The 17,018-nt window shown below is 39.5% G+C and overlaps 1 protein-coding gene across 2 annotated transcripts; it reads right to left on the bottom strand.

Annotated features, from left to right (window-relative positions):
- Nucleotides 1–599: 599 nt before the first annotated feature.
- LOC103711292 (DDB1- and CUL4-associated factor homolog 1-like) lies at nucleotides 600–16,791 on the bottom strand. 2 transcript variants are annotated; one of them, XM_039117063.3, is made up of 14 exons: nucleotides 16,419–16,791; nucleotides 13,944–14,025; nucleotides 13,698–13,814; nucleotides 13,402–13,577; nucleotides 12,375–13,311; nucleotides 12,189–12,286; nucleotides 11,665–12,088; nucleotides 10,941–11,540; nucleotides 10,670–10,849; nucleotides 10,003–10,557; nucleotides 9,554–9,664; nucleotides 9,209–9,327; nucleotides 7,509–9,126; nucleotides 600–1,558 (listed from the first exon to the last, which is right to left on the bottom strand). In XM_039117063.3, exons 1-14 carry the CDS (start codon nucleotides 16,622–16,624, stop codon nucleotides 851–853), a joined length of 5,931 nt encoding a protein of 1,976 aa, XP_038972991.3. In that variant the 5' UTR covers nucleotides 16,625–16,791; the 3' UTR covers nucleotides 600–850. The 2 variants fall into 2 exon arrangements, with proteins under 2 accessions (XP_038972991.3, XP_088562868.2); XM_088706742.2 differs by having other exon boundaries at nucleotides 16,350–16,490.
- Between the last annotated feature and the right edge of the window lie 227 nt (nucleotides 16,792–17,018).

Genomic DNA, 17,018 nt, shown 5'->3' with positions numbered 1-17,018 from the left:
CCCACCCTCGAGAATTCATCATGGATTTGTATGTAAGTTACATCCCAGACCCATATGTTTGACGAAAATTACATCATCACCCATGGATACTACAAAGCAGTTCATGCCCCAACTTGGCCCAATACTGTAATTACCTGTCCCAACTTCACCAAGTTGTGAAACAAGATGAGCAGGCCAGACAGCACTCACCTAACAAAACGTCTGAAGATCGAACTTCTGGGAGATGTAAAAGTATCTACAGAAAGCACACATTTCAATCCATTGACTCGTTTTCCATGTGCCAACTTGGTTCTTTAAACACTACCAGTTACGCAGCGACCATATACACCATGACATGTGAATACAACTTTTCAGGGAAATGCTAAATTCTCCGCAGAAAGCACATATTTAATCAATAAGCCTGCATGGATATGTGTAATAATCTTACGTGCATAATCTCCATGGCCTGAAAGTGAACACAAAGTGGACAGAAAAGATATCTTTCCTCTCTTTACCCCTATGAGAACCAGATAAGTTCAAAGCACCCTGGACAAAATATCGGTCCTGACCAATGATAAAATGGCCTTTTTTTTTTTTTGAGTGAATGCATCAAATCCAAATTTACTAAAAACATAACATTAATGTAATATTAAGCCACAGATACAAAGAATTGCATAATGGGCACTTATTTTTTTGCCATGGGCCAAAAAGGGAAAAAAATCTCACATTCTTCCTCCTCCATACTGGATCCCCCCTTGCATTCCCAATTTGCCTCGATGTATTTACCAATCCCTACCCTCCGTAAAACCTGGAAACTGATAGTTACAGATGGGATTCAAAATTTAATTTCATAAGCTTGGCACTAGAACAATTAGAACCCAAAAGCATTGGCAGCAAAATCTTCTTCTCCACTGCTGAGAGATTCCACGACCTCACTGTCATCTTCATCACCCTCAGCTGTGATTTCCAGCAAGCCATGACCCCCTTCGAAGTCCAAATCATCAACGTCGAAATCCCTATCCTCATCGAGCTCATCCCCAGTGTCGATATCATCATCATCCTCATCGTTACTCATGTCATCTGAGTCCGTGTCACCATCACCATCCAAATCAGCTCCAAGGATGGGGTCCACATCTGCCTCCGATGTATCATTATCCTCATCCTCATCCTCCTCGTCGGTGTCACCCCCATTGTCGGGGTCCGAATCATCATCAGTGGGCCGTTTCCTCCCAACCTCAAAAAGCCGTGCAGAGGAGTACATCTCATCATGGTCATCCATCGCAACAACCCCAACAAAGGAATCAGTGGGATCAGCAGCAAAGTCAAGGATGCAGCGGTCTACTTGGACTGTAGCAATGTCAGAGTAGTTCACAGCATCAATGGTGCGGAAAGCAGGGTATAGAGGGTGACGGACACGACGTGCGTGGACGGCTGACATAATATCCTCCAGGTTGCGCCTGAGAATTGCATATATAACATCACCACCTCCATTGAATGTGATAACTGTCTGGTCTAGAGAGGGCACACTTCTCAGAAGCCTGAACTTCCGGAGATCCCACACCTCTGAATTTATAATAACCTAGACACATTTAAAATAAATAAGATAGAGTTTTGGAGTTTAGACCTTCCAGAGATCCCAGACATTTAAAACATATAACCTACTCACAGCTTTCTGAGATTAGCATGTTTCACAGTTTGACTACTAAGATTGGATGTTCAAAAACTCAAAAGTAAAAATCATGTATGTATGTATATATGTGTGTGTGTGTGTGTGTCATGTCATTGCAGTCCAATGACCATCTTGAGATAGAATGGGACGACTGATATATACAAGTGGCTTTAGCAGTACTCTAAATTGCCCAATCTATTAAACAAGAGGCCATCCAAAATGTCCAAATGTTGAACAAGTTCCTTTAGAGTAGCAATGCTGTTTTTCAACTATGTGCATCATTTCGTAAGAAATTCATTATCTCCTAGGGTGGGAATGGTGTAATAGCTCAGTCACAGCATGAAAAATATAAGCAGCTAAAAAAATTTCTTCTGTTAACAATATATTTCTACTGCATATGTGCAAAAAGAAAGGTAACCAGGAAATCTGCATGTCATTTAAAAAGTTGATGAGTTCTCCAGATTGATAAAACATGTATATATTGTTTAACTTCAGAAAGATACTTTTTAGCTTTTTATGAAGGGAAAAAAAGACTTGAATACATGCCATCATGATTCAACTGACACAAAATAATGAAGGATAGAAGACAAATGCACCAAACAGAAGCTTCAGTCATGAGTCATATGTAAACATAGGTGCTAACTTAGGGTTTCATTTTTCTCGGTAGAAAATTTAGAGAGTTGACATCTGGGTAAGAGTCACATACTAAGGCCCACTTTGGAAAAGGGATAGGGATTTGAAGGGAAAATAGGTTTTAATTTTGGGTAGGTTTGGTTGGGTTAGGGCCATATTTTTATTTGGGATAAATGAGGTTATCCCAAGTAACAGTAATGGTTTTGTTATTTTGTTTGGATGCTGGCAGGGGATAAGAAAATGCAGTGTAGACATTGCATAAGTATAAAGAAAAAAAAGCAATTTTTCAAATTGGACATTTTTCCTTTCTTATAAAGTTATATTAGCTTGCATTATTTTTTTGAATATAATATTAATATACTAATATTAGAATAATATACTAATATAAAAATATCAATAGAAAATATCATATTAATATCCTTCTCTCTTTGGGGATAAATGAAGTTATCCCAAGTAACAGTTACAATTTTGTTATTTTGTTTGGATGCTGGCCGGGAATAAGGAAGTGCAGTTTAGATATTGTATAAGCACAAAAAAAAAAGTAATTTTGCAAATTGGACAATCTGCTCTTCTTATATAGTTATATTAGCTTACAATATTTTATTTGAATATAACAGTAATATACTTATATCAGTATAATATAATAATATAACAATATCAATAGAAAATATATCAATATTAATCTACTAATATAATATTAAAAAAATAATATTTCATGTACTAATATTAACAGAACATTAGATTAATATTTTTTATCAAAAGATTATTATAATAATATTAGTATAATATTATATTATAAGTGAATTAGGCTCCAATCAATAGGCTTAGAAGTCGAACATGGTCAAGTGAAATCAGAAGACGGGTGTCTAAGACAAATATATGAGCTGTTGAACCTAATCTGCCTTTAAATTGCTTAACAGACCAAAAAATCTGTAATTTGAATACCCCTAGCCTGTGCATAAAGTGGTCAAAGACAGTTTAATAACACAATACTATCATTTGATGCATAGGGGAAGGGTCCCCAAATCACATGCTTTTTTTATATATAGATAGTTCACAAGTAGATCACATTCAACAGATCATTAACGTCTTATCCCCATCTTTCGCTTTCACTTGACTGGATCCAACCTGAAACCCTATTAATAGGATCCTAGTCTACCACATTATATCGTTTAGTATAATACTAGTAAAATATAATTATATCGATTATATAATTAATATACTAATATAATATTATATTAATACTAATACAGTGTTATGATATCATATTCAAGGAAGAACATAATGAGGGTAGATTGGTCTTTTCACAAATTCCATTTAAACCTGCTAAGCCCTAGTTCCAGCCCCCCATGGCATAGATCCACACCGCCAACCCTATTTTGAATGAATTGTCGAATATCACATCTTATAAGTAATAAAATTGGGATGACATGTTTATCAAAGAATGACTAGAGCAGTAGCAGACTGCCATTTAAGCACGCTACCAAAATTGGGATTCCTTTAAGCAAAGTGTAACATGAGCTTAAGGATGAGCTTTGGCACAATGATAAGTTGATCCATTGTAACTTAGGTGTCACAAGTTCAAAGCATGGAAATAGCCTCTCCCAAAGGAATAAAGGCTACATATATTGGGCAGAAGCCTCGTGCGACAGGCCACCATTTTTTTATAACACGAATTAACCTCATAGCCAAACTCCTCAGCATAAGATGTTGCACCAATTCCAAAGTGGCAGTCAACCCCATCCTACTTCTCAAAAAATTATAGCATGTTCCATACTTACTGCATCCAAAAGATTAGTTTAACCAAAACCATATAGTTAGATATTTTTGTATTTTCTAACGCATTAAACCATGTATTTAGTATAACACACTAACCAAATTGGAGAACGCAAATAACTTTACTCAATGAGCATGCTCCTGCTCACCATATTAAGCATGTGGCATCCACTTGCTCAAGCGCCCTACCCAACTTGCACTTCATGATTCTATGGGTTGGCCACTTAACATTCATTGCTTGATTTAGAACCAGCCGGCATGCAGCAGATTTAACTTAAATCAGAACTTTTATATCAATCTAACTTATTATGGAGCAGAAGTGCCCATCTCTCCTACAGAAGGATCATTAATGACTCAGTGTCATCTTCAAATATAACACCCCCCCCCCCCCCCCCCCCACAAAAAGAAAAAAAAACAACCTCCAAAATAAAGCAATCAAACAAATCGTTATTTGAGGATACATTACTTTATTAAAGTGGTGGAGTTTGAATTTATGGTGCGATTTGACAAAAAGAAAAAGAAACACTTTGAAAAGTTTTAAGGTTTCAGCGGGGTAGTGGAAAAGCACCAATCTGAAAATGTCATAGCTTTGTCTTCTGAAACACTCTGACTCACAAAATCCATTATAGTCACAGAAGCTCAAGTTCAGAACTTTCAGAGGGGGAAGATACTCCAGTTGAAATAAGACGCAACAGAAATGACTGAAACGAACTAAGGCAGTCAATGTTAGTGGCATGGCTTGTAGTTTCATCCAACTCCGAGACCAAAATTGAAATGTTTCAGTTTCATCTTGGTTCATAACAAAATTAAGGATGACTTTAAAGTTCTGACTAAAACTAACAAAGGGGCAATGAACCTTTTATCCTTAGGGATCAGGGTTCTTTTTTGTGCTGATCTTGCTCTTAGTTGATGCATTAATTGCCAAAAGCATATCCAGCAAGATTAAACTTGAATCTAGCTAAAACTGCTTAAAATCAAATTATTGGAACTTTGTCAGTGGAAATACTAGAAGAAATGTCTACACCAAACACATGGAAATGTCCTCTAGCAATCAGTGTAAAGATGATATATTTGTTGAAAATAAAGCCTATATAATGGTGGATAAGGGTATATATCTCCTACAGCCAAAAGCCAGCATATTTTTAAAAATAACTTATGGTTTTAATGACGTAACAGTGTGATTCCATTTTTCTCCCTCCCTTTATTCTTGTACCACACTACCTTTTTATACTTTAACATATTATCGTTCAGCTTATCAATCGACGAAGAAGTAAATAGACTCACACAAACCATACGTATATGCGAATAATACAATGCACAGGTGGAAAAGAAGACTTTACAACACCTACAAAATTTAATAATGGAATTTGCAAATGGAAATATAAACTACTGAATTTAATTTACAAATTTGAAAATGTTTATAGTCTAAAGTTCATATACATTGGGAACATGTTTCTTATTCATCAAGTTTGTCCTTAATTAGGTTATTTGCAAGACAAAAATTTTAATTTTTGCCAACTTGATGCTTTAGCAAGAAATATCCAAAATATATGATTCTTTATTTGTAAACGTCTCTAATCTTCTAAATCACATCAAACAGTTTACATTTTCATTTTCAGAATCCCCCTAATCAAGGTTGTCAAATTGGTACTAGGCAGTGGCCCATTGGACTAGGCAAGGTTTGGGCAGCTAGGCAAACAATCAGAGCTATAAAATCCCTAAAAAATAATAACATTAATATCATAGCCTAGTACAACTAATATGTGGTGCCCACACAACAACTCAAATATGGTCCATCCTGGCCAGACAATTGCACATCCGGCACCGACAATCAGAGCCATTGGAGGTCATCTACTATCCCTAAACTGTCGACCGTCAAAAAACATGCGATTTAAAGATCTCCAGCCTATGTATCCAATGATCAAAAAATATGCATTGTTAGTGTTGTTTAAACTATCCGTTGTTAGGATCTCTAAATCTTTTTTTTTTGTTTTTTTGATAGTAAGCAATCTAGAGACAGTATATCACATTCAGATGCTTGGATTATAAGTGCTTGGCCCCACTCATCTTGTCAGGACTGACCTTATGTAGCTGTTGTTTAGACGCCCGCATATTAGCTCTACTAGACATACATGAATACAAGCATACACACATATACACATACATGTATATACATACACACAAACATGCATACATATATAGAGAGAACCCTTGAAAAAACATCATTTTCATAAATGTTGCTTTGTTAACTAACAAAGGTATTAAAATAATGATCAAGCATCAATCAATATATTCAAGAACAAATTATAAACTGTAAAAGCAGTGAGAGGCTGATTGATGGAGGTTGTCATTATATGGATGAGGGACCACCAAATATGAATGGCTGTGATGTTGAGAAGTGATCATTAAAGTACTCTGAAAAGTGTGTTCCAAGCCTCATTAAATACCCAAATTATTAGATAGAAAATAAAATTTCATTATATGAAGAAAGATGACAAAAATTTACTGTGATCAATGATATCATAAATAGGTGCCCATCTTGTGAAATAGTGGCCTAAAATCACTCAGGCAACCACCTAGGCACCAACCTAAACACTCAGGCAGCCACCTATCACAGCTTGTAAAACATAGGCGCCTAGACAGAGGGGTTGGCCATGAGGCTAGGTGGCCACATGTAAGAACCTTGCCCATAATTGAATTTGGAAGTGGGAGGGACTTTCTCAACCCTACATGTATTATAATAACCGCCTCATATGTATCTCTCTCAAAAAGATTTAACAATTCAAAATCAATGATGGGCCATCCAAATTGGAGATCTACGCCTTTGATCATGATCTATAAATGCCTAGCAACAAAAGTACACTTTAATGGCCTCTTACGTATTTAACCAAGCGAGTGAAAAAATGGATGGCACCATCTGTGCTAGTGTTAAAAGCATGATATGTATATTAGCTGAAAATCCACTTTGTTGATATAATCTACAGATCTTAATGTATATATGGATTGAAATTCCATATGTTTGGTGCTTAGGCCATTGTAAAACATGGTGCCATGAAATCAGTCTATTTCTGGACCCACTTAACGTACAGGTACTAGACCATCAAATCCTATATATATTTGGATTTTGTGCAGTTTTGTTCCATAGGTTATGATCAATGGTATGGTTCTCCGATTTGGATGACCCATCTATGACTTTTGAATCACTGAATCTTTTACTAAAAATTAAACATTAAGTCTGTAGTCCAAGTCTCTTTGCACATGTAAATACATATACAAACACATGTACATATGTATTGCATGCACAAAAGAACTCGATAAAAATATGTATCATATATATAAATCCATGTCAAATATATGCAAGGACATGCTAATAAAATGCATGCATGCATGCATGTCTAGCTTAGTGTGTATAAAGGCTTAATACTGAAGGTGGTTAAGAGTCAGGTCATACCTCGTTCCCAGCAGGATGAAATCCACCTCCACCATAGTCCGTGAACTGGTCAAACCGGTGCATAGCAATTGCACTCCGCCTATCCCACAAGACTCCATTCCACAGTAACATTGCATCCGAAGGGCTGAAATGTATAAGAGACTGTGCATGTCCTCGAACAGGGACAGAATGGCTGTTTGCACTATCAGTGAGCCTCAGCTCCATATTGCAGGTCTGGACATCATATAGAAGAACCTCACGGTGAGATGTGTCTGAAGAAAGGGCTGCAAAAACGGTCCCTGAGTTGCTAAAGTGTGCAGTCTTGCATCCTTCAAATGAATGCAATGGCCCACCAGAGATACTGGTGGCATCCCATAACCTTACATCAAAAGAGCTCGAAGAAAGAACCAGCTCAGTTCCACCAGAAAAGGCTGATTGAACTAGTGTAACAGGAGTTTGGTGACATGCCTGACTATCAAATACATTTCCATTATTAGCATCAAATATCTTGAGCTCACCAGAGTGGCACCCAGTTGCAATACGAGAAGAACCTCCCAGAAAAGTAATGCATGTTAATAGAGCAGTATCATCTCGGCATGTACGACATGGCCTGAACCTGCTGTAGATAAATTGGCGGTCTCTACGATGGGCATGGATTCCACTGTACTGTTTCCTAAATTCACGGGTGCTTACCCTTGCAGTTGCATTTGCAGGCGCATTGAGATTTCGGCTAGGTTCTGGACACACATGTGGGTGCAAGAGAGACAGTGGCGGCAGCGTGGTTATTGGAGCTGGGCACTGCCGATGCTGGTGCTTCAAGTACTGCACAACCAAAGAGTCGAGAGTCATCCGTTCAATATTTCCAGGTTGAGGGTCAGCTGGCAGACCAAAATGGGTCATGGGTGTTGCTGATGCCCCAGGAGTGCTCTGGTTCTGGAGATCAACTGAGATGTCCCCAAGGCTGCTGCTCAATGTCATCCGACCAAAAGGATCTCGTGGAGTATAACTTGCGACAGGAGATAGACCTGCTACATCCATTGGCATACAAATTCTACGACCAGAATTAGGTGTTTGACTAACTGGAGGCTGAAATGCAATCTCTGTTGTCACAAGCCGCTTTGCCGGTGAAGAAAAAGAATCCCTCAGTTCCATTAATTTTCGTTTCATTGGCAGCAAAATTGGTGTTTTAAGTGGAGGCTCTGCATCTGTATTAGACTTCAGAGCAGACAAAGATGGAGCTTCAGACCCCCCATAAGGTGCAGATGGACTTTTTAAAGCACTGGATGTTTTATTATCGATGGATGAATGTGACGGAGGCTGACTTTTTCCCTGCGAGAAAATGGAGGAGAAGACCAGTGATTTCTTCTTTACTGAAGGCATGGCTGAATCAGACTTCAGACCAGAATCCTCTTCTCGTGGGGCCATTTTTACTTTCTCTGAGAGAAACCCACAGGGTGCACGGCAAGATGGCCACTGAAGTTGCGCATTTGAAGTTTCTTGGACAGAAGTTTGGTGAAGTGGAGGTGTTGGCACTCCCGATGATGGCAGAGGCGTCAAGTCAGCCTCCTTCTGTAGCAAAGCAGCAGTAGCTGTTAAACCAGATGCTTGGAGATGCTCATGAATCAGCAGCAACAACTCCCTGTACAGACACATACACACAAAAAGGACATGAGAACAGAATGCAAAAGACTTTCCCTGCATATAGAGGAAGCTGCAGTGACCTGGAATGATAAGTGATAGGAGTAGCTGCAGCTATTGCTGCTCTTTCAATGCGCCTCAGTGTCGGAGCAGCAGCATCAGTGGCTGCCAAGGTGCTTGCCCGCCCAGAATTTGTTACAATCTGTAAATTCATATCAGAAAAAATTAATGACAATTACATGGGAAAACAAGACAAAATATATCACCAGCAGTCAGAAGAACCACATGAAAATATACAAGAACCACTCATGCATGGCACTTCAAAATTTCGGACAATAAGCTCAATTTTAGCAACAAATATAAATATCGATGTGTGCGTGCACCACAAGTGATCAGATAAGTGCACAGGTCAGTCTCCCTTTACTTACTGCAATCAACTCGATGGCCACTTGGGCTAGCTCTGTCTGCCATCTGCCCTTCTCATTTCCAGATGCCTGGCTGCCAGAATCTCGAATAAGCTCTGACAGCTTCTTTCCCACCTGAAATATTGAGAAAAAAAAGTGATACAGATCAAAGAACCATTTTGCCTATTCTTAGAAATCCATATAATTTGTCTGGCAAAATAAAAGATTGGCAAACAATCACAGAGAAAGAATAGACAGCAGAGCACCAGAGAAAACCAAGCTAGCTAGGATCCCAGTTCTATAACATATGTTTGTCGAACAATAAACCATATGTATGGTCCGAACTACTTGATACCAATTAGAATAAGTTATATATTCTCATATACTGTAAACACAACATAATTGATACCCATAACTTGTTAAACCTTTCACATCAAACATCAGATGTGAAATATATAATAAGTAAATACTACCTGAAGCTTTGTCAGTATATGTGCAATTGTTTCATCTCTGGCTAGACCAAGCAAGACACGGCATGCCAGAGCCCTAATGCAGTCAAGAGCAGCAGGAGGTGTGATCATCCGAGGGTGAAGAAGATGCAAAAGAACCTTTATACCATTGTGTGCTCTAACAGCTTCCCTTGCCTGATGATATCCTTGTTCCAGTTGAGCAGCAAGGCCAGCACAACCAGCACCAGGCCCTAAAGTTATTCTGCGGTCTCCAACTACACCTGATGACACTGCTGTTTGTGAACTAGAACCAGGAAATGGTGTGCTTAGTGCTGTTGCACCACTTCTTTCCACCAAGTTAGATTCCCCATTGCGCTCCCGAGACTCATTCTGAACAGGCAATGGAACACTACGATCTGACATATATCTTTCAGAATGCCTCTCCCTATTCTCTGAAGGACCATTTAACATTTGAACTGAAGCTGACTGCGGACCATGCGCAGGAACAGAGGGTTTGTTACTAATCGAAGGAGGAGGGCATACAAGATTTACTAACACATTTAATGCTGGGTGAATCACCTGGCACAAATTGAAAAAAAAAATGAATAAGCTAAATTTATTTTAAATATTGTACAAGCATGATGCTGATTTCCAAAATTTTCTACACTGGGTCATGAAAATCCTATTATACCTCAGGATCAACATAGCAAGCCCCATTAGCAGCATCCAAGATGACTGCCATGCCTACACGATCATTGCTCAAAGTAGCATTAACAATTAATTTACGACTGTAGGGCACAAATGTGACAATATGAAGAACACCCAATGCATACTGTGCCAAATCATGCAGATAGCGCTCAACAGATGGTGCCTGAAAATTAACATCACGGTAGGTCCCTATTACTTCAGAAATTAACAATTGAGAAGGGATTAAAATAAAAGGCAAGCAACTATGCTTGTACCTGGCACAATTCCAACATGGTTATATGCCCATTAGAGGCTAAGAACTTATCCACTGCAGGCCAACGAGCTCTCACAAATGCAGACCCAAGCTTCCTGTCACGCTGTATCTGGAGAAATACTGAATCCATAGCCTCATTGCTGATGTCCAGTGGTTTATATGCAGCCCTTGCACTTGGGTTACTTCGGGCTACACCACGACTACTTTTATTTGGACGAAGAAAATCCACAACCAAGAGAAGATGTGCTCGGAAGTACTGGCGTAATGCGACACAAGTATGATAAGCAATCTGCTTTTCTGATGTCGTGAGGACTTCTGCAGGTGATCGATCATTTCGGAGATTTACATTTGGCATACCTAATGTTCCTGAGTTCCCACCTGACCTAATGGATGCAGCACCATGTAATAGATTTAACATTTTCTGTAGCCCATCCTGTCCATCAAAGGAATCCAAGACTGCTCTGAAGACAAATGCAGAAGCAAAAAAAATAGCAGCATTTTTCCTAGCTTGATCTACAGGGCACTCTAGAAGTTGCAGTGCTAACTCAACCACCTGGTTCACCACGTCAGATGGAAGAGCACAAACACGTTCCATGATACCCTGCACACAAGTTTTTATGGGGAATTATGACTTCTGAAGCAATGACAGATGGTGCGTGCAAAATAACAAATGTGAAGAACTTAGAGAACTTGAGCCTCCAATATCAGACATGTTATGCTATTACCTGAAGTGTACCAATGGTAAATAAGCAAGATGAAAGACCAAAGAAGGTCTGCGAGACTCTACGAACAGAGAGTAGTTTTTGTATGCCACCACGATCAACAAATAATGCAGCAAATTTCCGATGAGCAGCTAGGGCACATATTAGTTTGAGAACCTCAGGCAACAACGCTAAGTGATCAGGTGCCTCTTCGACTTTAAAACTGCGTTGCAGCAAGGCAAGGCAGACATCAACACCCTTCTCATGCAGAATGGGTCCCAAAGCTTCAACATACTCTCCCAAAATTTCAAGACACTGAATGCAGTATTTTTCCCTAATCTGTGCAAGAGACTCATCATCCAAAATAATGAAGTCTTCCAGCTCTTCATCCTCTCTGGGTTCCACAGCTTTTGCATCCATCAAATCCTCATCAACCTTGCTAGAACTCCTGAGAACCACAAGATTCCAGCATTGAAATACACAAAAAAATGCATGAAACCTCAAAATGGTTGGAAGTCAAAGGATAGGAGAAGGGGAGTGGTTGTTACCGTGAGACCTCAGTTGCCTTAGCAGCATCCACAACAGTAGATGCAGCTTTACAAGCAGCTAAAACTGCAGCTTCTTCATCATCTGTACTTTTCCAAACCTATGAAAAAACAGCAGCTAGCATATCAGAATTGTTAAGGGGAAAATCAAAGTAAAACCTAAGCTTCAATAAGAGAATCTAGGGTTACCTCCAATGCAGCAGTCTTGACAAGTTCAGCTGCTGCATCACCTGCAGCTTTGATTGCCTCAGCAGGTGCATTAGCACCTCTAGCTTCGGCTTCTGCAGCACCTATTGCTTTCTTTACCATTTCCGATATATCTCTCGACCCAACACTGCAGTCTCTAAATCTGTCATCATTATCCTCTCCAACAACAAAACCATCACCATCAATCCTGCTCCAGTTCTTTTTTATGTCAACAACTTTTTTGATCTCTTCATTTTTTGGTGAACTTCTATCTCTGGAACCCCGAATCATTCCACCTAATCGCAATCCAGAACTTGGCGATGTCAAAGTCCTTTCATTTTCTAAGATTCCTTCATTAGACCTTCCTTTTCCTCTAGTCCTTGGCCACCCCCGGTTCACCCTTCGCCTCGATGAGTCATCCCTCACATTTTCATCTGCATCTTCATCTCTAGTGGATCTGCCCGCAACAAGTCTCTCACTGTACTTTGACTTCCCATCAAGTAAATTTCTGTTGTGCCATCCATCACCAGAAAGATCAGCATCTTCTTCAACCATCTCATACGTACCAACAACTTCTGATGAAGAATCAGTGAGCTCAGATTTCAACGACTCACCACCATCTGCCCAACATAATTCTCCATGTACTTGCCTGATAGCAATATTTCTATCAACATCCCTATCAGTACTTGCTTCACCCAGCAAACCTTCATCTACAATCCTTGAACCATCGAATCGAGAGGTATCCAAAACCTGTCGTGATCTGCCTCTGTTTTCATCTCTACCTCTTGTAGGATTAGCAACTGAAGCATGCTTAGCCTCTGCTGGAAAACTAGTATCTCTTTGACTAGAACTGGCCTCACCAAGGACCCTTGCACGCAAAAAACGCATAAGTTTTGCTGACAAACCTGATGTTAAGATATCTTCTACCACTTGGCCGCCCCTGAAAAAATCATCATGTAATGTATAAAATCATGCAAAAAAAAAAACAAAGGTAACAACAGCTTAGAATGCATAAAACCAAGTCACACACCCAGCCAATGACATAGCAAGAAGTCCAGTGGCATAAGCCCTCAGCATTTCAGAATCTGTAGGCTTATTACTCCCCAATTCTTTCTTCCAATTGCATTCATCACCAGAAACTACAGGGTCCTCCATCACCCATGTTTTAACATTATCCAGAACAGCATCATCAAAAACATGAGGATACTGGAGAAGGTTTACATGCAGATTATCCACAGGTAACCAAAAGTCAGCAGACCTACACAAATGTTTAAGATAAAACAATGTGGAAATTAAATTAGCAATCAGACAAAATAAGTAGCTAACCATCCAAACTAAAGAGCAGCTGAGAAGTATCCTGGCAGACGCTGCACGGACAGTAACAGAGTATCTACTTTCTGACAAAAACTTCGACGATATTGCCTCATAAAATTCGTCATTTTCCTGAGAAAAACAAGCACAAAGTTTTATAGAATAAAAGAAACAATAAGAAATAGTTCAGTAATAAGCAAATTAATGAACGATGGAATCCAAGTTATAGCATGCAAGCAAAATGCAGATAAAGATACATACCCGCACTAAGTTACACAGCCTTCCAATACTATGAGATGCCCGAGCATTGTTAAAAGATGAACTCCCAGACTCTTGCACATATCTACTTTGGAGAACATGCACAAGAAAAGGAACGAAACAATGAGCTCATGACAGAATGCAGCTCAAGATGTCCATGCAAGAACTAAAGGAATGAACTGTGATAAGCAGAAAAATTGACATGCACTAATCCATATCATTCCCTTCCAGGCAAGCTACATCAAGTTTGCCAATGATAGTCTGAGTGGGGAAGGAACTGGTATTTCCACCGGCCCTTCAACATTTATCTATGTGAAATAAAAGTATTTGACCCTCCTCATTCTGGTTAGAATCTCAGGTGGAATGACAAAACAGACAATCTGTCACAGTTTGCTGGATTTTTTAAGCCCCAGTAAAATGTAATAGTGCTTTGGTGTGATAATATGGGCTGTGTGCTGATGTTCAATCCTTTTACAATCATAAATGGGGTGCAGTCGTTCGGATTTAAGAAAGTGTGGTTGTATCAAGAAAGTCCCGAGAGATCATAAATAATAAAGGAGCGAGAATATTTGACAAGATATTTTATAACCTCCTTTAAATATAATATTAAACACAAATGAATTAGTCATTCAAGCAGCAAAAAGACGAGTCTTCATTCCATAAGGCACCAAGTCAATTAATGAAATCACAACAATTATAGAAAAAATCAACAATGTTAGTTAATACTATGTGAGGCTGATCAATCGATAGGAGGATCACAATGACCTAAGAAAAAACGATCATTAAAACAAGTTAAAGCACTAAAAAAATCCTATAGAAAGTGCAAAACCCTTAAACTGAATTCATATGAATTAAATCAAACGCAGGGCCAGAAAGATCTTAAGGTCATACACTTAGGTATATGTGTTAGGTGAGTTGAAATGCTAAATCCTTCTAACATCCAAGAAGTTATTATTAGGGAACCATACCCTAGTGCTGTAACACACTTGGGCAAAGTGCAGCTACTTAAGGCTAGACCTGAGGGTCTAAACAATACAGTCTTGGAGACAAAGTCAGATAGCAAGCTTTTGAGACAATGGAACAGAATACCCAAAAATTATTTCATGTCTATCAAAATTGCCAAGCCACCTAGGCCAAGCAATAACACCTTAACACCCAAATGGAATTCCTACAATAACATATAGTTTATATATAGACTAATGTTTAAAAGCTACATTATTCTAATATTATTTTATATTTATGAAAAGGGTATTTTGTCAGTGGTAGGTAGACATGGTTGATTCCAGTAGTAAGCAGTATCAATGGATGGTTGTGATCTCCTTAAGCAATTAAGCATCAACAATAAATTTCAAGCCTTTGGATTGGAAAAGCGTTGACCAGGAGAAGAATCAAGTCATTAGACACCCATTAGTTTTGTGAGTTTTATACTACCATCTAGATGGTAACCGTATTGAATGCAAAAAAAATCATAACAAAATCATGTGCCCCATTCTACATAAACAAGGAGGATTATTTTACAATAAAACTTAAAAACCAAAAAACTCATGTATATCTCTAGCTTAAAGGCTCAAATGCCAAAAGGTGCAGTCCACCACACTGACCACCTCACTCAAACCCAGAGGAAAGCATTGTCATTTAGAAGCAAATGCTAGTCAACATTTGAACCAATCATAAATCACCTTAACAAAAACGAAAATCCAACCCGATGGTGAAAACAATGAGAGTAACAGAGTGATGCTATGGAAGTAAAATGCTCCAATATGTGCCATTTTTTAAATTACCAGGCACGAATATTGTTCAATCAAAATTCAATTCCTCCAATTAAATACATTTTTTGAAAAGAAAAAAAAAAGACAGGTGGGCATGCAGTGCTCTGTCAAAGCTCCATGTTAGGTCATTCAAAGCAGTAATGTTTAGATTGGTTAGTTGGGTGGTTCTGGTACTCGGTCGTTCTTCCACGTACAGAAGGAGTATGTTCACCAGACGTTAAACAAAAACCACGCACATACAGTACAACTTAAGGTTGGTCTCAGCAACTACTTAAAGCGTGCATTCTTGTTTTACAAACAGAAAGTATAGGAGTGTTTAGAAAAACAAATATTTCAGTAGTTTTGCCCAGAATCAATTAAGACGGTTATCAACAAGCTGAAAAATATTTATAAAAAAAAACTAAAAATCACGTGGTCCCAATATTCCCAAAACTAACCCTCCAACTTTTCACCACCTATGGGAAAAGGTATAAATAATACCCCCCCAAACCCCCCAACCCCCCCCCCCCCCCCCCCCCCCCCCCCCCCCCCCCAAAAAAAAAAAAAAAAAAAAAACAGCATCAATCAATAATAAAACCCTAGCATTCTCACACCAAACTACCACCGAACGCCCAGACTCAGGACCTCAGGGTATACCGACCTCCATCCGAAACCCTGTTCGAACCACAAGTACTCGAATTACGCGTTCGAGAAGAAAGAAAGAGCATGCCTCAATTCTTGGGCCTCAAGCATGGTGGCGAGGGTGTGCAGGAGCCTAGGGTTAGGGTTCGCCTGGTTGGCAACAATCTTCGAGATCAGTTTCTGCGCCCTGGAGAGCAAGGCTTCGTCCTCGCTCTCTTCCCTCGGCTCCTCCAGTCCCGCCGTTGCCTCCGCCTCCGCCGCTGCCGCAGCCTCGGAACCCGCTCCTGCCTCCATCGATCGCTCCTCCTACAGTTCGATGTTTAGCTCTTCTTTCTTCCGGACAAGCGATCGAGATCGAAAGAAAACAGCGCGCGCGCGAGAGAGTGAGAGAGAGAGAGAGAGCGAGAGAGAGAGAGAGGGAGCGAGGGAAGAAGGAGAAGAAATGGACGAGGAAGAAAACCGTAAAAGGGCGACCCCCCGCTCGCTTATACCTGAGACCCCGTTATGGTAATCCGCCGGACCACGTTAAATTTCGCGTGAGCTCAGGTGTTCACTGTTCAGTAAGTCATTTGTAACCGTTGGATGGGAATCCAGGGGTGTGTTACGTTACGATTGTTTTGTTCCACGAGATACGGCAACACGGTATCGAGCACCGCTCCGGCCCAGAATCTGGAAGCGTCTTTGGGCT

The sequence above is a fragment of the Phoenix dactylifera genome, chromosome 11 (genome assembly GCF_051530095.1).
Source record: "Phoenix dactylifera cultivar Ajwa chromosome 11, Ajwa_hap1_PhDact_Kaust_v1.1, whole genome shotgun sequence".
NCBI classification, from domain to species: domain Eukaryota; kingdom Viridiplantae; phylum Streptophyta; class Magnoliopsida; order Arecales; family Arecaceae; genus Phoenix; species Phoenix dactylifera.
The sequence above is the reverse complement of the archived record's forward strand: the minus strand, read 5'-3'. Positions and strand labels throughout refer to the sequence as shown.